This window comes from Parasteatoda tepidariorum, chromosome 1 (assembly GCF_043381705.1).
Source record: "Parasteatoda tepidariorum isolate YZ-2023 chromosome 1, CAS_Ptep_4.0, whole genome shotgun sequence".
Classification (NCBI taxonomy): Eukaryota; Metazoa; Arthropoda; class Arachnida; order Araneae; family Theridiidae; genus Parasteatoda; species Parasteatoda tepidariorum.
The window spans coordinates 88,556,328-88,580,987 of record NC_092204.1 but is presented as its reverse complement, the minus strand read 5'-3'; the positions used below and the strand labels follow the sequence as shown (position 1 = coordinate 88,580,987).

Below are 24,660 nucleotides of genomic sequence, written 5' to 3'. Positions count from 1 at the left end.
ACAATGGGCTATTGGCGACGTTCTGGGAAACATCCCTGAGGATGATCCGAAGACATGTTTTAACAATTTTGTTCCTCTGCAAGCGAACTCGAGCACTTTACGGTAGAACAGTTAAACGAGGACCCATACCGCTCACTCGGTTCCTACGCAGACTGATCCAAGTGGTCACCCACCCGCATATTGACCGCAGTCAGTAATGCTTGACTTCGCTGATCCGCTAGGAACCGTGTCTTAATGACCAGTCCACTGCGGGACAAATTACTCTCAAAAGCTCAACCACTCAGGCAAACCAACTTACAAAAGCTAAATTTTATAATATTTTAATTCAATTTTTTTCAACATAAACTAAGCAACAAAACAATTTGGACCCTCATTGGACCAATATTCGCGAATCTTGACTCAATAAGGGTTTAAAGGACAGTTATTTTCCGATATCTCCCGATATTTTATATTCATTATTTAGCCAGTTTAGACCCTATATCGGCCCCATAAAGACCGATTTTTGTCCCTCGGTGCATGTTGATATAGGACCCATATTGAGGTCAAGGTAAAATTGTTACAAGGGAAAGAGGTAGAATAGAATCATAGAGACAAACATCTCATAATAGTAAGTTGTATTTAATCAGAAAAGACAAGAATTAGATTTAAGGAATGCACCAGAGACCTCTGTTAGAAAGGGTTAAAATTCTTAATCTCACTTTCTTCAATAGTGATTAATCAGGTTTTGATAATAGATAGTTTATGCTTTACCACTAATGCATATTTTTTAGTCATTTTTCGATACAGCTTCTAAATATTTATCAGGATGGTTACAGAATACAGTTAATGTAAGGTTTGAAAGTTATTAAAATGAGCATATTTATTAGCCACATTTAATAGCAAAATTACCTATTCAGGTATTATTTCTTAGCTTTACTTCAGTTAGCTTCAATACCTATTATTTCTGCTGTTTCTAGGTTCAACAGTTGAATTCTCAGTTGTTTATAAGAGAATATATTGATGCCTCAGAAGTCAGATATAATGCTTCAATGAATAATTTTCAATGATATTTCAACTGAAAAGAGCATTTAAAAAAGCTGAAATTTAAAGAGAGAAAGAGAGAGAGAGAGAGAGAGAGAGAGAGAGAGAGAGAGAGAGAGAGAAACCCCTGTTAATTTAGAAACAAAAAAGACGGAATTCCAGCAGCATTCCTTTATTAAAAAATAGACATTACTTAATATCTATTTTTTAATAAAATTTTTTTTATGCATTACTACGAAAAATGAATGTTATAGTTCCAACTGTAAATAATAGTTCTTGGTTAAAAAGAATCTAATGAAATGGGTCAATCAACAAATTACTTCCAAAGATTTTAAAGAATAGATTTCAAAGTATTCCAAAATAGTAGAAAAATTACTTAAAGTACAGAGGCAAAACACAATGATTTTTTAATTGAATTTAACCTTTATGTTTAATACTTAAAATATGGTTTTAAATTAATGGAAAACATAAAACATAAAAACAATTCATTCTCGTAATATGTTTCTCTTTTTTTTAAAGGAATAATTATTCTTTTTTAATTTAGTAATCAATAATAGCTGTTTTAGGTTCTCCTTTGGGCAAAAAATAACATTTTGCGTTTTCATTCCATTTTATATCATACATTGCTATTAATTGTATTTGTTTTCTTCATTTAAATTAAGCATTTATTTTTTGATTAGAATGGAAATGCATAGATCTCTCATTGAAATAATGTAATTTATTAAGCTGTTCCGTATGGCCTAGTTTTTCATCCTTTCAAATTTATTTAGTCAAGATAGATAAAAATGCAAATCATTGTATCAGCAATTAAGCTCGAATTCTATATCTTTCTTACAAACTACATATAGAATTTTTATTAAAGTTTGAACTTTATACCCATACCTATTTCCATGTTTAACTTAAATCTGTGAAAAAGTCTTCTCTTAGAAAGTATATCAAAGTTAGAAGAATTCATATGAGCTACATTTTATACAAGACGATAATGGTCATTTAAATTTCTAAAAAGTTTACACTTCAAAAAATATTTTCAAATATAACGAACAATAAGTTAAAATAGTGTTCAGAAAAAGCAAAAAAAGAAAATAAATTTTTTAAAAAATCTAGCATTTTCTCTTGTAATTTATCATAAACACACATAATCATTACAGTTAAACACAAATAACATGTTAAAAGTAAAATTTATTTGTCTTTGATATTTTAAAACAATAAACGAGATAAACATTACTTGAATTATTGAAAAAGTAAAATATTGATACAATATTGAAAAAGTAAAGTTTTATCACATTTCACTGAAAATATTTTAAAAAGCTATTTAGCTTTCACATTGAAGAACTTTTGTTCATATATTTATTCATAACAGTTGTTAGAACAAAACTGCTTAGGTAATGACGAGAAAAATAAAGGTCAAGATGGGTGATCTTACCGGTTTGACACCAGAGGGTTCACGTTTAATATTACTAGTTAATTAATAGTAGTTAATTAATAGTATATGTAATGTATAATTTGCTCCTATTAATACAGTAAATATGGATATGACTGAACATTATTGCACTATTTAAAGATATACATTTTTAACATAAATCGTAATATATTATTAAACAAATATGCATTAGGCAAAAATAATAAATATAAAAAATATATTTCAGTACATCAAGTAACAAATTAATAAAAAAGTGCACAAATACAAAAATGTCTTAGAGAAAGGAAACACAGAAAAAAAAAAATTTATATAAAATCACAAAGCTGAGCTCAGTGAAGCTATTCTTATATAACAATTGCATCTAGCTTCCGGATGCAATTAGATATATTCAATAAAATCAAAACAGTATAAAAATATTGCACAAATAAACAATCTACCACAGTTGGTTTTTTAATTGTAAAATTAAGGCACATTACAATAGCAGCTAGAGACTGGGGAGGGGGGGATACTTTCACAACATTCAATCAACAAACAACCATTTTCATTACTTTGTTGCTTTAATTTAAAAATATACTGAAAAAAATTTTTTTTTGTTAAATCTGATGTCAAAAATAATATAGTTATGGAATAAAATATTTAAAAAAAGTGATTTCTAAGTTTTAAAAAACTTCTTTTTCAAAACTGTTTGTAAAGACTTACTTAAATGATTTTCTTATTTTAAAAAGCTTTACTCAATGAAATCTATTTTATAAGATTAAATTACTGTTAGGAAATAGCCATACCACAATATTTTTGCTTTGTCTGATAATTTTGAAGTTAAATTGCTATAACAATAAAAAAATATCATAAATTTTACTATAAAAATATATGAAAAGAAACACTTCTATAAAAAATAATTTATTTTTTCCTGTTTTCTTTAAAAAAAAATGTGCACTAAATAGTTTATAGTAAAAAATCAATTAAACCAAGTTCTTTTTAATTTAGATAATTAGTTATCATTAGATTTCCTTATAATAATGTTGTAAGTATGTTTAACATATTAGATTTTGTAATAAAATAGAAATATATAAATTCTCTAAACATGCAAATTGTTTTGCCATAGCATAAATGATAGATGATATGATTAAAAGTAAGGACAAATGAATGTTATGGATTAACAATTTTACAAAAAACCTATAGTTCTTTAAGCCACAAATAGCTAATAAGATAATGGAAAGCGATAGAAATTGTCCAATTTTATTTCAAACTAAAATGTATTCTTTGAACTTAAGGACTAACAAAAATAATGTACAAATTCTAATTACTTCTGCAGTTACAATACAATTTTCATTTAAAAAAATCACAGTATCAGAATAAAATTATTTGTTAACAAAAAATCTTTGGTATTTGTAAATAAAATGACTAACTAAAAAGTTAAACAAATAACTAAGTAACATATATGTTTGACTTACTTAAATTTAATGATTATGCCATAGATATACACATAGTGCAATTTAAAGAATGAAAAATTTTCACTGGCACACAACCATGAATAATTACTTAGAATGTTCAAATGCACACAGTTTTTCTTTTAAAATTTAGATAAAAAATTTTAATTTTAGATGCAATAATTTTTTGGTGTGAAGAAGCAAAAAAATAAATAATTGAATACTGTCTTAACTTCTACTGATAACACATTAATTATGAAAAAAAAATCAATTTTTGTTTTTAATATTGCACATTCAGTTTCATTTAAACAAAAATTTAAAATTTATACTAAATGAAGAGCAAATAGTATAGCATTTTAGTATAAAAATGCATGCATTTTTAATGAATTTTACAAGCATTAAATTTTTTTATTTTTGTTTGGGCCAAGCGATAAAGTAACAATACTAAGTAATGTATGAAAAGTGTTCACATTAAAAGTGAAAAAATATAGCAAAGATTAAATTTAAAAAATATTCTTAGCCTGCTATTTGAAAGTATTTATTGCAAATGTTTGTATGAATCATTTTGTGATGAATACAAACTTATTTCTTTTTAAATTACACTTACAACAGATTATTTAATTATAATAGACCTTTAAATGACAAAATTTGTTTTATTATAATTTAGACCTTTTTAAAAATGCAATTATTTTGTGTTATCTTTCTTTCATGGTACTACAACCCACCGAGGGCCTTAGCTTGCTGAACAATATTGTTCCAAACCTTTCAGTTCTTAGCCTCTGTTTTCTAATTTAAAATTTTCATTATGGTTTAATCTTTCTTTACATAAAGAAATCATCTTTTTTTTGGTCTTAAGTTAGGTCTTATATTCCTTAATTTCCAATTTAAGATTTTTCTGTTGCATATTTTCACTTGTTCTTTCTGCATGGCCCTGCCATGCCAAGCACATTGATTTTATGAATCAAATATTATTCTTATTTTGTAAATAAAAAGAATCATAAAATTGCTTTAAGTAGTTCTCAAAAGTAAGTTTGATTACATTATGTTCCTAAAAACAAATTTTAGAATTAATAGAAAGACAAATTTTACTGTAATCTTACGATTCAGTCAATCTATAGGAGTCTTGACATGATAATTACTATTAAAAACAAAGCAACTAAGTATAAAAAATCTTTTTAAAAACGCTCAAAAATTAGAATTTGAAATTTTTTTAAAATGCATAAAAATTGGTATAAGTGATATAAATGGGAATGTAAATTAAATTATAAAGATTACAAGTTGAATATTAAAAGAATTCATACATTAAATTAAATTTTGCACTTTTATAAAATTTCAAACTACTTTTAAAATATTCTATATTGCTCCATTTTGTATTTAACAAATATAATACTGTTTTGGATCTTTATAATTAAATATACATTTTTTTCTTCAAAAGTTCAGTTTTAACATCAAAGTAAGCAGTTCAATTGCTAGAAATTAAATAAAAATGTTTATGACGTAAAGACAGGACTTGTTGCTCCGGATGATGATGTCTGCTTGTGCATATTAAAAGCAACATTATGCACATAATTAATATCAGGTCGTTTATCAGGATCCGGATTAATACAATCAGCAACCAAATTTCTCATCTGAAGAAAACAAAATTAGAAAATATTTTTATTATATAAATTTATTTATCAGCTAAATCACAATGAAATATTTTTAATGCAAAACGCAAAAATCTAATAAGTTCATTAGTTTTTATTTACAGTGAAAGCAATTACATATAACAAAAAATTTCAATTGTAAATTACTGACCTCATCAGAATAAATATCAGAAGGAATTGGAGGGTAATCACACTCTTCTATCTTTTTACATAAAGCATAAAGATTCATTTTTTCCCCATAAAAAGGAGATTGAAGAGCAGCCATCTGCAATATAATTGCAAAAAATCACATTTGAAGGTTTCAAGTCAAATAAAAATAGAAACTTGATTATTAAAAAAATTTAATTCGAAGTAATTAAAGTCAAACACAGGTTTTATGGGCCCAGCATTGTAATTCATTGTTGCTTTCCTTAAAATAAAAAAAAAATGTAACGTTCATAAGCTATTTGAAAAAGCTTTTCTTAAAATGATCTATCTTTTGATTCTTGAACTATTAATTTCCATAAACATCTTAAATTATAAACTTTAAAACGTTTTGTTACTGCTTATCTTCACTGAAAACTATATGTCTATTAGCTCATGTAATTATTAATTTGAGTTACAGCAAGCATAATTTTGACAAAAAAAACAAAAAAACTCTGGAATATTTCAAATCCGGGTGCAGAGCACTCAAAAAATATTTTTCAGCACTTTTTTGTTTACAAACGATAATAATGGGGATATGTACACTAATAAAAATATTTTTCCCTCCTATTGTTTAAAGTTCTTCATATATATATATATTAATAAACAAATTGCAAAAACATTATCAATAACTTAACATGATCAAGATAAAATAACTAATTTCTTTTCTTGATTACATTAGCTACTATAAAAACAATTTATGCAGAATTTTAAATATATTCAACATGTAGTCGCATATTCTATTTCTTAAATTAATAAATACGTTATTTGACAACATAAATAGGAATAATTTTAATTAAAAAATTATAATTAGTTAAACTGTAATTTAAATAAACTATGAGGCACATTTTTTAGACTTAAAAAAAGTTTTTGTAAAAGTATATTCAACAAAAAATTAACATGATTAATACTATTCATCTTACAGAATTCATAAGGATATGTATAGAATTAAGTAAATGTTATTGATTTCACATTAAAAAAACTTAAGAGCACTGAAAATTTAATAAGTAATAAAGTACAATAAAAATTCTATGCAATTAGTGGAAGGTCCCTCGGTAAAAAATTCTACCATGAAAATGAATTCTTATCTTTATTAAATTTAATGAATTAAAGGGGGATGGATATTTCAAGATGAGGAAGATTACTTTTCTCACATTTCACGATATCTTGAGAAGTTCTTAAGCAAATTAAAACGTTTTTGCATGTAGTTGATTCCATGCAAGAGAAAAGCATTCAGAAAATATTTATTACATTTTACTATTTTATTTAATAAAAATTGAAAAATTTTGAATTCTTAGAAAAACAATTTTTCATATCATTTAAAGAATGCAATTTTAAATGACGAAATACAAAATTTAAGCGAAATCGGTCGAATAGTTCCTGAGAAATCTATTTCTAAAAATGAGGTTTTTTTCAAAATCCAATTTCTCAAGAACTATTCATCCAATTTGGTTCAAATTTTGTATCCTGTCATTTAAAATAGCATTCCTTAAAATGATGGTGACCAAACAATTGCGACCATATTTCCCAGATTATGGCTACACTTTATATTTTGAGGGTCAAAAATCTAAATTAGTAGGAAAAAAAAGAGTATGTTTACTCAGCGAAAGTACCATTTTTAGTCCTGGTTTTGAAACTTAAAATATGGTTTGCTTTAATTAAGTAGCAGATTCGAGGTCCCTTTTTTGAACCTTTAATATTAATTTCAAAAACATGAAGATTTGATCATTAGATCAAAAACCAATAGATCAATCATTAAATTAATGATTAGTTAATACATATAATATTAATTTATAACAAAAAAGAAAAAAAAAGTTATGCTTATTTGTTATTCAATTTTTACCTCATATAAAAGGCAGCCCAGGGACCAAATGTCAGATTTGAAATTATATCCATGTTCATGAATTCTTTCAGGAGACATATAATAAGGAGTTCCAACTGTAATAACAAACATTCAGAAATTAAGTAATTCCTTTTTACATTCATTATATCATTTCAAATCCTCTATAATATTCTCCAATTATTCTCAAAAATATTTTATAATTAACTTGCAATTTTATTACGCAATATAGTGCATAAGTCAAAGGTTTTAATAATTTTATTAAATATAGAAATAAAACATTTTTATTATAAGATATAACATAGTTAATGTTTTAAAAAAATATTAAACAATACTTAAACATTTTAATGTTGATATAGAGAACTAAAGGAGAAAAACAAATTGATGATTATAATGTTAAAGCATAGTGTTGTTTATTCATATAAATAATATGAAATGTAATAAAAAAACGAAATTATTTACTATTTGTGATAAGAAGGCATTTTACTTTTTTTAATCGCTTATACATAAAAATAAAATAAATTTTTATGCATAAACCTTTAACATAGAGATAAAAAATATTTCTAATTTAAAAATATCAGTTCATTTGAAGAACTTCAATTTCATAAAGTGCATAACAAACCTAGTGAATGAGCAGCTGTTGTTTTCGAGCTGAAAAATCTTCCTAGTCCAAGATCACCAAGTTTAACAACACCTTCAGCTGTGATGAATACATTTGCAGGTTTAATATCTGAAAAATGCAAATTAATAAGTCTTCTCCTTTTTTTGAAATACAATTTTAATTAGATTTCATAACATCTCAAATCTTTTTATAAAATAAATTATAATTCTGAAAGTACAAATTCTCAATTATAATAGCAGAAGGATAAGAGTTTCGAAGAAAAGGGATTCTTAAAAGTTCAAACGCAATGCAATACCAACCAAAAAATAATTATTCTCTTAAATATCAACAATTTTCTAAAATTTATAAAAGCTAATTACAAACAATATTAACTTCAATAAAAAAAGAGAAAAATTGTAATAAATTAGTTCCATTTAATAAATATATCTTTGCGAAGATAAAATGTTTTTTAAAGAATTTTCATTGACACGTTAATTTAGAAATTATTTTTTGATAACTCTAAACAGAGGAAATTGACTTTTAGATAAACTAATATTGGAAGGTTTCTTTTAAAATGCAAAAGCTTAAGGGGTTAGTGGCTCATAAATGAATGATAAAATTAAGTAAGATATAAAGAAATCAGCAACAACCATAAAATAAATGCTGTGTCAATAAAACAAAGCAATAAATATACCTAAACCAACTTTAAACTTAATAATTATAAAACATATTATTATTTAATTTCTTAAAAATGTCATTTTCCATAGTTGACAAATATTTTTTAAGGAACACACATGAAGACAAAGAAAATTTGTATCTTGTATCATATGGTAGGTAAATTTTTTTTCTATGAACAATGATTTAGCACACAAAATTTATATCACTTTCATTATAAAAATATATTTTTTATTTTTAATAAAGAATGTCATGACAACCAGCAATGTCAGTAATAAAATTAACATATAAAATGTTCACTTAAAAATAATAAAAAAGAAAATAAATTAAACCTCTATGCATCACTCGCTTTGAATGCATGTGTTCCAAGGCACTGCAAATTTGGACAAAATATTTCCATATAGTTTTCTCTGGAATCAATCTTTGTTGTTTCTTAAAATACTAAAAAAAAAAAAAAAAGTATTTAGAGTTTAGTTACAAAAACAACCCATTTGATCAACTAAATAAAAAGTCTTTCCAAACATCTCAAAACTACAAGTTTAAAATTTTTTTGTATTACCCAAATTGATTTAATCTACACTCTCCTGAAATTTAAAATGCATATAAACATTACTCTTTACCTAATTTAGAAAATATTCTCTCATAGTTATTACCATTTTTTTTTCTAAGCTGTAAAACTTTTTCGGAATATGCATTTCTGTAACTATGGCGAATGTATCTATGATTTTGCATAAAACTTGATACTCTTGATGGTCATCTTTAAGTTTTATATTTGGATATTGTATATCTTTTTCCCCTTTTTTTCTTGCATTTTTCTTTCTCCCTCCTGATTTCCCCTTCCCTAATAATACATATTTAGTTCTGCAGTTACTGAGATGGGCCCAGAGAAACAAAATGGATCCTACACTTTATTTATGCGGTATTTGTTCACTTGCATTTATTATTCTGCTGCAGTGAAATGTTTTTTTTCACCTTCAAATAAATTTAATTTTTATTAAATAAACCTAAGTTGTTTTTGAAGAACAAGTATGTTTCTCTCATGTTATAAAATTAATCATGATAGACAAATATATTAATACATGACACTTATTCCTCATTTATGCACTCTACTTAATTTTAATTGATTTAATTTTATTTCTAAATTAAGTAGAAAAAATGTACAATTTTGGTTTATATTTAGTTTTTATGGTTGAAAACTTTTGTGATAAGTTACTCTGAACTTCAATAGTAAAACTAAAATGCTAATTAAAATCTTTGGTTAAACAAAACATAATAAATCATTGATACACTTATTTTAGTTAAATACCTTAAATTAAACTGAAGGGTAAGTGCTGGAGAACACATTTGAACCATGAAATCTTAAAAGCAAACAATAGAAAGTTTTAGGGTAAGCTACACATTCAAAATCTGAAAGCCAATTGACTAATTCTAAAAACAAACAAACTGGTCGAACGAGAGCCCCAACATGCATGATCAAACAATATACAAAATAATTTACACAGTAAAAAAATAGAGCAATTTATTTCATCTTAAAAGAAAAGAGGATTTCATCTTAAAAATTGTAATTTTTTACTTGCGGTTGAACAAAATTAATGTTTTGAAATGGCAAAATATCAAACTTTAGGAGACCATACACATAAAATATGAGATTCTTAATCAGAAACATAATATACTTACCTTGATCATCCGAGAAAGATCACCTGCGTCAGCAAGATCAAGGACTATGTACAGCTCATTATCATCAATGAAAGAGGCCAAATATTTAATAACATTAGGATGATTGAGTTGCTAAAAAGATAATAAATAATCATAAATATTGTACAAGATAAATTATAAAATGATAAGAGTAGAGAAAGAATTTCTTTTTAAATTCTTTGTTAAAATCACGGTATGATAAGCATGTAACACTAAATCATAATAACACAATGATTTGATATAGTCAATGCAGGTTGAATTATTAACAGAACTGTAGAAATGGCCTCCCATATTTTTACCAAAATCTACTAAAAATATAACTTTTCCATTAAATTGAAAACTTTCAGAACCATATTGTAAGTTGTTGAATTAATGTGTTCAATAAAATCACCCTCATTAGTCATAAATAAGCTGTGAAATTGTTTGTTATAAAAGCATGTATAGTTTAAAACAAAATAATTAGTGCAGATCCCGTAACTGAATTTACAGAATCAATCTGCCAGCACAATTTTCACGAATTAAACTTGTTATGGATCCTATGATAGAGATTATTGTTGTAAAAATTAGTCTAAAACTAACATTTAAGCAGTAAAATTAACTTATATTGAGTATATAAATATTAGTTACAAAAATATTTTGTTAAAAGTTGCTATTTTAATTAACATTTTAGACACTGTAGATAATGTATAATATAAATGGAATGACTGAAATTTAAAACAAAAATGGAACAAGTACTTATAGAATCAAAAAGCAAACAATTCAAGACTTTGGAAATTAATAACATATTTTAAAACTTTTTTTTTTTGTCTTTTTAGTTCTTTATTTTTTAAAATTTCAGTTAATTAAAAGCATTATGGAAAATTTTTGAAAGTCACCACTTTTCTTTTGCTTATATATCTGCAGCTAAGCAAATAAATTTTGTTAAGGACCTGAAACAATTAGTAAATGAGTAGGTTTAAGAATTTTAGATGATTTTTCTGTTTCTTTTCTCAGTAATATTTAAAAGCTGTCTTTAAATCTGAGACATAAAATAATCCTCAGGTGCTATAATGTAGGAGAGTAGGTTTAAGACAAAAATTAAAATCTCTAAGTTATAACACAGAATAATATACTGTTTGATCAAGCAGCTTTTTAAAACATTAAAAATTTCTTTCAAGAGGTGTGATATAGGCTAAATTTTTATAAAATACTTTACTTCTTATAACCTTAAAATATCTTATTTTTAAATTTAAATTCCGTTTGAACAAAATATATCAGATTTTTTATATGATAAAAATACTTTTAATTGCTACAGTTAAAGAGTAAATGAGAAATTTAATAAAATTCAGTATAATGTTGATTTTTACAAAACTAAGTATAAAAGAGTGATTTTTGAGCAAATAAAATTTTACGTAAATTTTTTAAACCAAATAAAGGAAAATTGTTTTATTGCATGCCAAACAACAGGAACTTATAGTTTTTAGCATTGATGCAATGGAAGATCAAAGATGAGACCAAAACCCAGCCCTAAGTCATATCTTACTCCTTTATCAGTCATATTTTTAAAAAAAATTCAAATTAGATTGTGCATACAACATAAATATAGACAAATATTTAATAATAAAAACTTTAATTATATAAAACTTTAACTTTAATATTTAATTACAAATATTAAATAATAAAAAAAAACATTAAATTTAGCAAATTACAAACTTATTTTAATAAAAAGTTACCTGAAGCAAGTTTATTTCTTTCATACAATCTAATCGTGCTTTGTAATCCATCATTTCAGAAATCTACAAAAAAAGGATGTAAATAGTTGAAAGAAAGTATTTAAAAGATACTCTGCTAAAATTAATAGCAATACTTAATAGTCAAATTAGAAATAGTAAATCATGAATGAACTAAAGAAAAATATACATTTTGTAATGATATTTGATTAATATTACATACCTTACTCATTTTTTAAAACAGTACAATAACAAAATTAAAGCGAATATGAACACAATAATAACAGAAAAAATCTTATTTAATAAAACTAACTTTTGCTAAAAACTATAAAAGCTTTAAGGATATTTTAAAATTTTTGGTGTACATTTTATCCACTAAAAAAGTAATTGAAATGGTTTAAAAATATAAGCAATACATTAGACATCCACGCTTTAAATCGAGAAATTTTAAATAACTGATGGTTTTAAAAATATATACCATTAAGATTTTGAAACAACAGATATATATTCAGAAAACAAGCATCCACATTTAGAGAAGCCAGATTTTAACTTATAAAACTAACACATTTCAGACTTCAGCAATATAAAAAAGCTTCAGAAATAAAAATATAAAAAGATATTCAAAAAATTTAAATATTCAAAAACCACAGAGTGTAAAAATATTTCACTAATTTTCCTGAGAAATATTTTAAAATTAAGAATATTTTTCCAAAAATTAATAAACTAACAACAGAAAACAAAATAAAGAAAAGATATCATCTCATCATCGGCTCGCGTGATTATATTCTCAAAAAAAAAAAAAAAAAAAAAAAAAAAAAAAAAAAAGAGTACTTTTTAATATTGCATTAATAAAGCCAAAGCAAAATATATCAATACAAAAGTGTGAAGAGCAATAACAAAATTTGTTACAAAAAACAGAAAGAATTAAGCAAATGTATAAAATAAAACATATCAAGCAAAATCAGAAAATAAAAAATTCAAGAAAAATACAGAATAAAAAACACAACGTAACAAATAAAACAAGTAGTGAATTTGTTTGTACTTCCACTAACCAGCATCTTTCAAACATGATTATATATATTTTCGAAGCAAGTTTGCCAAATTACAAAATATGAAAATAAAAGCCTAAATAGAGGATAATGGGATGTAAAATTTGGTTAGTCATCCCGCCCAAGGATATGGGCACTTGACTGTTACAATGCAATACAATACAATTTGACAACTACAATAAATTACAAAATGGGATGTATTTTATAGTGCCTTCTTACTGAAGTACAGAAGCCCATTTGATTTGTTAGTTACTTTGGATTGGCTCGAAACTGGATGTGCACAAGGTAATATTATATTGGATAATTCGAAGTTCATAATAAATAAGGTTGAATTTTAATTATAAATTTTTATTTTTGATGATTTTTACAGAGATTATTAACATTAATTGAAAATTTGTTTTTATTTATTGAAAAATATTCTTTACTGAATATTAGAAGATTTTTAACCCCAGATTTGCTCAAATGAAAATTTAGTTAACAGAGATATTTTTAATAAATTTATTAATAATTATAACATACAATTAACTCAATGATTTTAATTCTTTCATCTGGTTAAAAAAAATATTTAAATACATGTTTTTAGAAATATTAGAATTCCATGCAATTAGATTTGCATTTCTTTCATGTCTATTTATTATATATACACATGAAAATTTAACACTGTACATTGTACACACCAGTACCAAGTTTGGGGTAGTCATTTGAAGTACTATTGGGCCGCTTCACTTTTAAACCAATATAGGTGAAAATTCATACAACTGAAAAGAAAACATAATATGTGCTACAGCATGAAATTTTTATTTTTATTTTAAATAGAAAATGCATATAAGCTTCTAAATGCGCCATTTTATAAAAACTTTTACTACACTTAAGAACGAAAATAACATAAATTTTATAAGTTTTAAGAATCTGTGAAATACGTTGCTCCTTTTTATCTTTCTTACACACAAAAGCTTTATTGGTTTTTGTTATTTATTTACTAAAATTTCTTTTATTTATTATTTTTTAAATTAGTTTAGGCTAATGAGCATGATGCTCTTGACCATAAATTATTTGTTTCATTGTTATTATTTTTAGTTCTTGTTTGATAGATTTAATGTTCACATAGAGTTTGCCTGATTTATGAAGTTAAATATGAGTAAATCATTTAAAGCAAAAAAATATTTTTTTTCATCTTGTGGTATTTTTTTAAAATTAAAATTCAGAAAAAGTATTAATTTAAATGCTACAAATATAAAACAGTTTTTAAAGAGAAAATGGAAACTAACTTGCACTTTTTTCAAGGCAACAAATTTTCCATCTAATTTGCATTTAGCTTTGAAAACAACGCTGAACTGTCCTTTTCCAATCTTTTTATCAATTTCAAAATTTGATAGCATTCCATAAATAGAATCTTTAGTGGTTAGCCGAGACATTTCCTTGTCAAGCTCACTCATCTTTATTTAAGCTAGAAAAGAAAACAAAAGTTAGTTGTAGATATAACTTCATATTTATGAAATAACTGAGCAGCTTAATTGGTACTTTCTTTATCAACAAACATTCTCAACCATTAATTCATAATAAACATTTAACAGTAATTTCCCCAGAATTTGGAAGGTATGGGTCTATAGAACCCGGAACTTCCAAATTTCTGGGTAGTTTTTTTAATAAAAGCGGTTTTAATTTAAAATAATATAAATCTCTAATTTAAGGATTATATAAAAGCATTTTTACTAGAAATATGTGATTAGTAATTTATTAAACAATAATAATTAAACAAAGAATAAAAAACAAAATTTCTAAATCAATTCAACATAAAATTATTTTCATTTTCTCATTCTATTAATAAACAATTCCAGAAAAAGTAAACCAAAATCTAAAACTTCAGCAAATTGAACATATTTAATAAAATTTAAAGCTAAAAATTTGTATTTTAATGTTATGCAGTCTGATTACTATTAGCAGCTAGTTGATAACTCCATTTTTAATTCAGAACTCAGGTTTCATTTTAGTTCAAGAACTATGTGAAATTGCCTCATTTGAATGCTCCATTTTAATATTTAGGGAAATATTTTCAGCAATCAATAACATTACACTACACTATAATTTTCAGTTACATTGTACAGTAACAATTTTCAGTAACAATTGCAGTAACATTATACTACACTATAATTTTCAAACAGAAAAAGTTATTCTTTGAAAAAAATAATTTTGGAAATTTTAGAGTTTCAGTTAACAAATTTTTTGTTGTCTGTAACAAAAGATAAATTTTTTGTCAAAATAAGCAATATCTTTTAAAATCTTTCCTGATTTTTCTTTTTATCATTGTTAGTAGCAAGTTAATTGTCTGGGAAACATCCCTGAGGAAGATCCGAAAACGTGCAATCACAATTTTGTGACTTTTTTAATATAGACATAGATCTGAAGACGAAAAAAATTTTCTACAGATCCCTATACACATGGTACTGCTCAGCAGCAGACTACAAGATTTTTAATTTCACAGATCTTAAGAGCAATTACAGGGATCTGTCAAGGCCAAATTTACTACCTTCACAAATTCAACTTTAGGAAAAGTGGTAGTTTCACAAAATACTTTTTCATAAAATTTTATTTTTGCATCCTATATAAAAAGATAAATCCATATTTTTGAGTTGATTTTTAATATACAGTATCCTTCCAAATTATTAGGGATACTTAAAATTTCTAAAAAATTGTCATTTTTCAAAGCGTCATAACTTTTTCAAAAATGAGTCAATTTTCATAAACATTTCAGGATATCATGTTCATGTCTTCTACTTTCACCTAAAAATTACTAATTAAATTTATCTAAATTTTTTGCAAATATTTGCGCATTTGAGCAAAGCAATTTTTTTTTTTAAAAAAAAATTTCATGTCTGACAAGTTGCTACTTTGCAACCAAATTTTCTGCATAAAAATTATTATTTGCACATTAAAGTACAAGTCATTAACTTTAAAACGCGCTAAAGTAAATGACTTTACGATTTTTTTTGACCGAGATATTAGATTGTGAAATTTTTTTTTCATTTATAGTGAAAACGAAATTATTGTGAATTCGAAAATTATTTAGTATATATTTAGTATAGATATTATTGCAAAAGCTTGTATTGAAAGTATGCTGTGAAGAATAAATGCAGTTATACAAGCAAAAGGACATGTTACAAAATGTTAAGATTTTTTTTTATTATACTTGTTTTAGTAAAAAAGTTTTTGAATTTTATAATCAAGTTAAATTTCTTAAAAATTTCTTGAGTCGTTTTTTAAAATTGTTATTACAAATTTCAAATAATGTTCTTACTTGTAATAATGTTTTAAATAAAAAACTTAATTAATCCCAATAGGAAAGTTGCGAAAAAATAATACTAAATAATTTTCGAATTCACAATAATTTTGTTTTCACTATAAATGACAAAAAATTTTCAAAATCTCATATTTCGGTTAAAAAAATTTGCAAAGTAATTTACTTTAGCGCGTTTTAAAGTTAATGACTTGTACTTTAATGTGTAAATAATAATTTTTATGCAAAAAATTTGGTTACAAAGTAGCAACTTGTCAGACATGAAATTTTTTTTTAAAAAAAAATTGCTTTGTTGAAATGTGCAAATTTTTGCAAAATTTTGAGATAGATTAAAATTTTTAAGTGAAATTAGAAGACATGAACTTGATATCCTGAAATTTTTATGAAAATTGATTCATTTTTGAAAAAGTTATGACACTTTGAAAAATGACAATTTTTTAGAAATTTTAAGTGTCCCTAATAATTTGGAAGGGTACTGTAATTTTGAATTTTCACAAATTATGTCGAAATTTTCACAAAATAGGTACCTCTTTAAGCCTAGGCAGACCCCTGATAAAAATACAAGAAATTAAAAATTTTCACTACAGTGATACTAAAAATTTCAATTCTGAAACTGCAAGAGATTGTTTACATTTGATACGATGACGATGCTAATGATATGAAAATTTTTAATATATATTTGTAACTTTATGCATTATTTTCAAAACTTTGTTCCGTCAAAGTGTTTCGTTGCAGTATTGATTTTATAATAGCTTGAAAAATATCTTTTATTTAAATAGAGATTTCAATGCAACATTGATTGCAATTGACTAAACTAATTGATTAGAAGCAGACCTGAAAAAACCCACTATTCTGTATCAACTGATTATCGTTCATAATGTACGAAAATATTTTTTCAAAAACAACACGACATATCCAACTGAATAGTTGAAAACATTTAAACGTTTAGTTCTGGGCTATCGAGGTTTAGTTCGTTGAGTATTTAATGTTTGGTTAAATTGATGTGATTGATGAAAATGCTGATGTAATAAACGATCAATTTGTGATCACTTGTCAACAACCACATCAAGAAACCAACGTGGTTCAGTTCTACAGCCACTAGAAGTTCTCTTTTATCTTAAAATAAATACAATATAGTGATTTTTTGCTCTCATTCCTAATCTTTTGTTAAGGAAAAGCTTGAAATGCCGGATTCAACGAATTCTCTTGAAAATTCTGCTGATGTGTCAGAAGTTCCCAAAACTGCCGCTCAGTTGAAGAAAGAAGCCAAAAAGAAAGAGAAACTAGAAAAGTTTAAACAAAAGCAAGAAAAAATACAATCAAAAACTGTAGATAAAACACCTGTAAGATTCCTCATTTAGATAATTATATTAATTTCAATGACATTGCATTTTAAAATGTGATTGTCCAAACCTAATTTTTTGTGTGGTTTAGTAAATACTCCAATTAATGTCTATTCTTCATTTTACTCTAATCATTTAGCATACATGCCAGAGTAATTTTGTGTGAGGACAGTTAAAAATAAATTAACCTTTTCAGTTTGGTATTTTAAAAGTTATGCTTATAAGAAGGTAGGATACTTCACTGTCTACCTATTCTCAGCGAAGTCAAGCATCACTGGCTGCGGTCAGTGTGCGGGTGGGTGACCACTTGGATCAGCCTGCTTAGGTACCGAGGGTGTGCGGTATTGGTCCTCGTTAAACTGTGCTACCGTAAAGTGCTTGACTTCGAGCGCAGGTCGTCAGGCTACCGAAGCGGGGGTGCCATCCCCTCCGCAGAGGATCAAACAGACCGTCGCCAATAGCCCATTGTGCAGCTCTAGTGCGACGTAAATTAACAACTGTCTATCTATTCATCTCAACTACAATCTCCAAGGTCCCAGAAAGATTTATAATTTGTAAAAATTTATAAAATAAATCAATATTATATGCTATGCCACTTGCAAAATGCAAGTCATGTTGCAATTCCATCATTATAGATATTTCCTACTACAGCATTATTTCCCCCAATTTTAAGACTATTATTAGTATTATGTAATTGAAAAATTTTAGCTGTGCAACTATTTTAATCCAAATGAAATCTAACGATCTTAAGTATGCCAGTTAAATTTATCCTTTTTGTTATATTTACTGACAAAAAAATCTATATTTTTAAACCAATACAATTTCCTAAAACGATCTGTTGTTAAGAAAAACTTAATTTTCTTGTTAGTGTTCTAGATTATTAAGTAGAAAAGAAAATGCTGCAGCACAGTACGTATTGTTTTTCGAAATAGTTACATATGGCTTTGGGTGGCGTAGAACAGAACTCTCTACCTATGACAACACTTTATGTGCTTTCACCATTAGAGTATGAAGAGTCATAGGAGAAGGAAGTATGTCAGATTCTTACTTGATTTACAAATAGATTAAAAACTGTGAAGTTAGGAAACTATATGGAACTGAAATCTACATTAAACATAGCTCTAAAAAAAGTGTTGTTTAAAAATACAAAAAATATTTAAAAAAAGGGAAAATATGGTAGTACATTCCTACATGACTGAGGAAAAGAGCAGAGGGGGGGGGTCAAGACATGGATTGGTCTTCTCTCCAGATGGCGTAGTCAAGTGTTGCGATCTCGAATATGTTATTGAAATCTAAATATAAAAAATCTGAAGTTGAACATTTCTTGTAGAGACATTGAACATCAAATGCAACTATCAGGCCTTTTTGTTATGCTAACAAATTTGTATTTAATAACAGCTAATTTTTGGTTATTTTAACAGGTAGATTGTTGCAAGTTTTTAAATTGATTTAATTAAAATTTATGTGATTTTTTTTCTATTTTAATTGCATTGTTTAAAAAACTTTCCTTAAAATCAAACTTTAATCTGTGTATGAATGAATCTTGTTAAAATTGCTGTGTAACAGATTAAATTAATTTTTTTTTTCTTCCAGAAAAAGCCTAAAGAGAAAAAGGAAAAAGAAGTTTTGGTTTATGATAAAAATGTGGTACCTGGGGAAAAAAAAGGTTTTTACTCTTTGCATTTTACTAAATTTTATTAAAAACTGTAGATGTTGATTGTAGTGTGTTATCTGAAGCTAAAATAGTTTTTGTAAATTTTATTAAGTTTAAAAATGGTTAGTAGTATGAATTTTAATAAAGATAACATTATCATAGTATTTGATTTTTTACATAAATTTTTTGAAAATGAGATTTATGAAACACTGCAATTCCAGTGTGAATGTACTTTTTTTTTTTCAATACAAAAATTTAAACTTAAAACATTAGTTTATATTTTGACCTGTAAAATACTTAGTAGTAAGTTGAAAATAGATTCCTACCTAATAGTGGTTGATATTTACTGTTCATGTGATAATGTAAGTTGTGAAAATCTTCGATAAAAAGATAAACAATACTTACTTCATAAAAAAAGGGTAATTCAGTGCCTTATTAATTCATGAATGCATTAGTAACATTTATATCTTGAATTTTATCCGTGCCTTAAAAGCTATAGCAAAATTAACAAATACAGAAGTATATATATTAACATGTGCGAAACAAGATTTAGCATCCATAAATAAACTCTAAGCAACTATGCAAATTCTGATACATATTTATTTATTGGAGGGAGGGAGGCTGTTTGAACTTAGTCCATCCAAGTTATGATTGACTTTTGGGTGAATATAAAAGGGGAAAAAATCAAATTTCTTAATTCTTGAGAACAAAAAAAAAAAAAAAAAAAAAAAAATTACCAAAATAATAAAAGTAAATAGTAGTATTCATTAATTTCATCAAAATAGATATAATATTTTATGTATATGTCGGAGAACTAATAATTAAAAAGTTGTACACAAAAAAGTTTGTTTAATCGATTTTTATTTTTAAAAAGAACTTTAAAAGTGTTTGTGTAATATTAGAAGATTCCTCATAAAATAGTTTAACTTTTTTTGTGAAAAATGTAGATTTTAATTCAACTATTTTCAAACATTCATACAAATTATCTTATGATGTTTCTTTGGCATGGTTTTCTTATTTTCAATTAAAAAAAATTTTTTAAGAACTGAGTTCTCATACTTGCTATAGATCACCTACTCCAATACTACTTACACGATTAATTTCTAATTGCTTCACAATTTGAACTCCTTTCACTCATTGAGTTTCCCTTAGCCTTGTTTTATGTACTAGCTTTTATATTTCAATTTCTTTTAAACTTTAATTTAAATATATTAGTATGGTTTCTTTAACTTCAACATTTATTTTTCAAAGGAACATTCTTTAATTTTAACTTTCAATTTTTCTTTACAATTGTAAGAATGATCTTCTTATTGTTGTAAAGAAAAGTTCTTTTATCAACAATTTCTAAATGATATCTTGTTTGTTTGAAGTTTTGTAAAAACATTTTATTTTATTTTCACAGATATTTCGGGACCCATGCCTGATGCATATAGTCCAAAATACGTTGAAGCTGCTTGGTATGCCTGGTGGGAGAAATCTGGTTTTTTCAAACCTGAATATGGGGTATTTGATCAAATTTTTAAGAAATTTTTTTTTTTTTTTGGTGCTATGTTTTTTCTAAAATTTTTCATTGAATTTTTTATGTCTATTTGTAATCGAATGGCACATATTGGAGATTTTATTGAGTGCAAACTTAGTTTATTAGCATAAATACACTGGTTATCATAAATTAAGGAAAAATCACAAAAATAGCGATAACTCTTTCAAAAGTAAGCCAAACCGTGCAAAATTTGCATATGTTGTCCACTAAGAGTAGCTGAGTAAAATTGCAATATGCAAATTAGTGGCGCTGCACTCGGCTTACGTCATCTGCCTGGAGCATAAAAGTCCAAGTTTGAGAGAAAGCACACAAATTTTACTGTGATTGCGACATTGAAAATCTGAGATAGCCAATTCGTAATAATGACCTCTAGGCATCATTTGCCTGAAGAACTACGATGGAGAGCCATCGGGAGACTAGAGGCAGGGCAGAGTCAATCAGAAGTGGCCAGATGGCTAAATGTGAGTCCATCTGTGGTTCATAGACTTTGGAGGCAATTTCAAACCACAGATTCGGCATCTAGGAGGTTCAGTCAAGGACGGCCAACTGTTACGACCAGTGCCGATGACCGATATTTGACATTAAGTGCACGCAGGAATAGAACCGCTACTCCGACACATCTTAGATCCTCTCTTGCTGCAGCCACCGGAAGGTTGGTGTCAACGTCAACTGTGCGCAGAAGGCTCCACGAAGGTGGTCTGTATGCGAGACGACCAGCCATTTGCGTGCCGCTCACATCACGCCATAGGAGAGACCGTTTGCAGTGGGCCCGACAACATGTCCACTGGACGTCAGATCAATGGAGGCCTGTTCTCTTTACGGATGAGTCCAGGTTTAGTCTAGAAAGTGACAGTAGACGTTATTTGATATGGAGAGAACCTGGGACCCGTTATCATCCATCAAACATCCGTGAAAGAGATGCATACGGAAGAGGCAGTGTCTGTGTTTGGGGAGGCATATCCTTAGGAGGGCGCACATACCTCCATGTCTTTCCAAGGGGAACCGTGAATGCTCAGGTTTATCGAGACAACATCCTTGATGCTTATGTGCGCCCATATGCCGGGGCAATTGGTGATTGCTTCCTGTTACAGGACGATAATGCAAGACCACACAGAGCTCGCATTGTTGATGATTATCTTCAACAGGAAACAATTACTCGCATGGAGTGGCCAGCTCGATCCCCGGACTTGAATCCTATCGAGCACGTTTGGGATGCTCTAGGGAGGCGTGTATCTGCCATCAATCCGCCCCCTCAGACCCTTGCCACGCTTGCAACTGCTTTACAAGAGCAATGGCTCTCACTTCCTATTGAACTGATAGACCGCATAATTGAAAGCATCACACATCGCTGTTTGTGCTGTATTGCTTCTAGAGGCAATCATATTCCATATTAAAGGTACTTTTTCTATTGCAAACCGATACTTCCAATTTGTTTATTTTATACATGTGCTAATTTCTATACTACTATTAATGTCTGATAATTTCTTTTTATGTTGTTTAATACCTTACTATGTGTTGTATATTGTGGGTAAGTTTCATAAAATTCCATGTGTAATTTCTTGAGTTATCGCGATTTTTGTGAATTTTCCTTAATTTATGATAACCAGTGTATGATAAACAAATGAAAATTTTTTTTGGAAAGTTATTCATTTGGTTCTTAAAAATAACATAATAAATTTCTGTATTCGAATGAGATTTTTTTTAAGCTACAATTTAATATCTTTTTTCCAAATGTTTTGATTTGAAACCTGAGCAAGTTTCATAAACCCAATCCAATCTGATGTAGTTCTAACTTTGTATAATTTTATTTTTTATTGCAATTCAGTTTTAAAAATTTTAATAAATTCAATGTAATAATATTTTTGAACAATGTTGATTTTCAAAACTGTTATGATCAATAAATTTATTTTTAATGTAACATTGGGAATAAATATATTCTGACCAATTTTCTTATTATTGAATAGTCATATAATTGTCTTTCTATGGCAGTGGCAATACATTTAAGAATTACCAGGAAAGTTAATGTTTTATATAGTATAAGTTATATTTCTTTTTAATTCTATTTATTTTGTGCTAGTTTGATTTATTTTTTTGGTATTAACTTTAATAACTTCTTACAGGGAAGGGATATCTCGAAAAATGTTGATGCAAATGATAAATTTGTCATAGTTATTCCTCCACCAAATGTTACAGGGAGTTTGCACGTAGGGCATGCTTTAACTAGCGCAATAGAGGACTCCATTACACGATGGTAAATAGTTTTATTCTTTTAAATTTATTGTGCTATGAATGAATTTTTTATTTTATTATTCTCTGGCCTTAATAATTCATAAGTAATTAATATATTTTATTAAGTTTAAGTAAATTAATTGAATAATGCCCATGTCACAATTTATTATTTTCATTGCATTATTTAATGATAATAAGCATCAAAATCAATTGAATAATTATTCAAAATCCTGCACAAAACTGATTTATTTAGAAAAGTAGAGTAAAATTTTGAAATTTAAAAGCTAGATGCTGAGTGTTTAAAGAAAGAAGAAGAAAAAAACTTTAATATCTGGTCTTAATATACTGGAATTCCAAATCTGTATACATATTTAAAATTTCACTTAATTTCTATAATAATGATATAATATTAAATTAAAAAAAATATACTATATGACAATTTAGGTTTATCATGATGCATTTTTAAGGATTTATTCAAATGTAATTGTTATATTTAAATTTTTTGCATACATTTTGTATTAAAATTATGCTTTGTGATAGTAATAAAAATAATTTAAAAAAAAAATACAAAAATATGTAACTTTACTTATTAATAAAATTAGAGCGTGATGCAACTGCATATTGTCTCATTTTAAATTTATATAATAACTATTTCTAATTTTAAATTTAATCTTAATTAAACTATTTAATAAAATTTCATATTCATCTGTAAAATTTTTTTTATATTTTATTTATTTATTTTATTTTATTGTTAAAAAAGTTTGGTAAATGATTGCAAATGATTTAATTTTGTTTTGATGCTTTATATTAATATAATACCTGTGCTAAATATTTTTTGTGGAAGGATGTTTTTCCTCCATATAGTATATTTCAAACCATTTGGTGCTTTGTTAGTGTTTACAAATAGGAGGGAGTGGGGAACATAAAGAGTAATTTTTAAAGATGCTTGGAAAAAAAAGTACAAAAGGTTTCTGGAAAAACTGCTTCCCATTGATTTTGAGCTGGGTGAGTTTTAAGTAGCTACATTGAATAAAAATAATAATAATTATATACATGTTTTTAAAATGTATATTTTAACTGATTTGGTATGTTAAATGATTTAAAAAATTTTTTTTAATTGAAAGGAATAGAATGAAAGGGAAATTAACTTTATGGAATCCTGGATGTGATCATGCAGGTATTGCCACTCAGGTTGTTGTTGAGAAAAAGATTTGGAAAGAACAACAGAAGAGGAGGCATGATTTGGGAAGAGAAAAATTCATAGAAGAAGTATGGAAGTGGAAGGCACAGTAAGTTTTTTGAATTTATTTAATCATACTTTTTATCGTACATTT

The 24,660-nt window shown here is 26.4% G+C and overlaps 2 protein-coding genes across 5 annotated transcripts in view; one reads left to right on the top strand and one right to left on the bottom strand.

Annotated features, from left to right (window-relative positions):
* Positions 1-2,181: 2,181 nt before the first annotated feature.
* LOC107444941 (serine/threonine-protein kinase Nek7) lies at positions 2,182-17,492 on the bottom strand. 4 transcript variants are annotated; one of them, XM_043050013.2, is made up of 9 exons: positions 17,395-17,492; positions 14,534-14,712; positions 12,220-12,282; positions 10,490-10,600; positions 9,145-9,253; positions 8,159-8,266; positions 7,540-7,634; positions 5,665-5,778; positions 2,182-5,495 (listed from the first exon to the last, which is right to left on the bottom strand). In XM_043050013.2, the coding sequence occupies exons 2-9, from the start codon at positions 14,699-14,701 to the stop codon at positions 5,358-5,360; spliced, it is 906 nt and encodes a 301-aa protein (XP_042905947.1). In that variant the 5' UTR covers positions 14,702-14,712; positions 17,395-17,492; the 3' UTR covers positions 2,182-5,357. The 4 variants fall into 4 exon arrangements, with proteins under 4 accessions (XP_042905947.1, XP_015914708.1, XP_015914706.1 ...); XM_016059222.3 differs by lacking the exon at positions 17,395-17,492 and adding an exon at positions 17,192-17,322; XM_016059220.2 differs by lacking the exon at positions 17,395-17,492 and adding an exon at positions 17,088-17,242.
* Positions 17,276-24,660, top strand: part of LOC107444939 (Valyl-tRNA synthetase) — a gene marked incomplete in the record, with an annotated part of 36,687 nt that continues 29,302 nt past the window's right edge. Inside the window, 5 exon segments of the mRNA XM_071183558.1 lie at positions 17,276-17,903; positions 19,497-19,569; positions 20,960-21,060; positions 23,218-23,348; positions 24,451-24,615. Coding sequence (XP_071039659.1) covers positions 17,745-17,903; positions 19,497-19,569; positions 20,960-21,060; positions 23,218-23,348; positions 24,451-24,615 — 629 coding nt within the window.

What these genes read in the sequence shown, in the direction of transcription:
- LOC107444941 (XM_043050013.2), bottom strand. Translation starts at nt 14,701, where the DNA reads ATGAGTGAGCTTGACAAGGAAATGTCTCGGCTAACCACTAAAGATTCT. An exon ending in TTGCCTTGAAAAAAGTGCAA is followed by an intron (nt 12,283 to 14,533) that starts GTTAGTTTCCAT and finishes CTTTTTTTGTAG; the next exon opens with ATTTCTGAAATGATGGATTA. An exon ending in TGGGCTGCCTTTTATATGAG is followed by an intron (nt 5,779 to 7,539) that starts GTAAAAATTGAA and finishes ATTATATTGCAG; the next exon opens with ATGGCTGCTCTTCAATCTCC.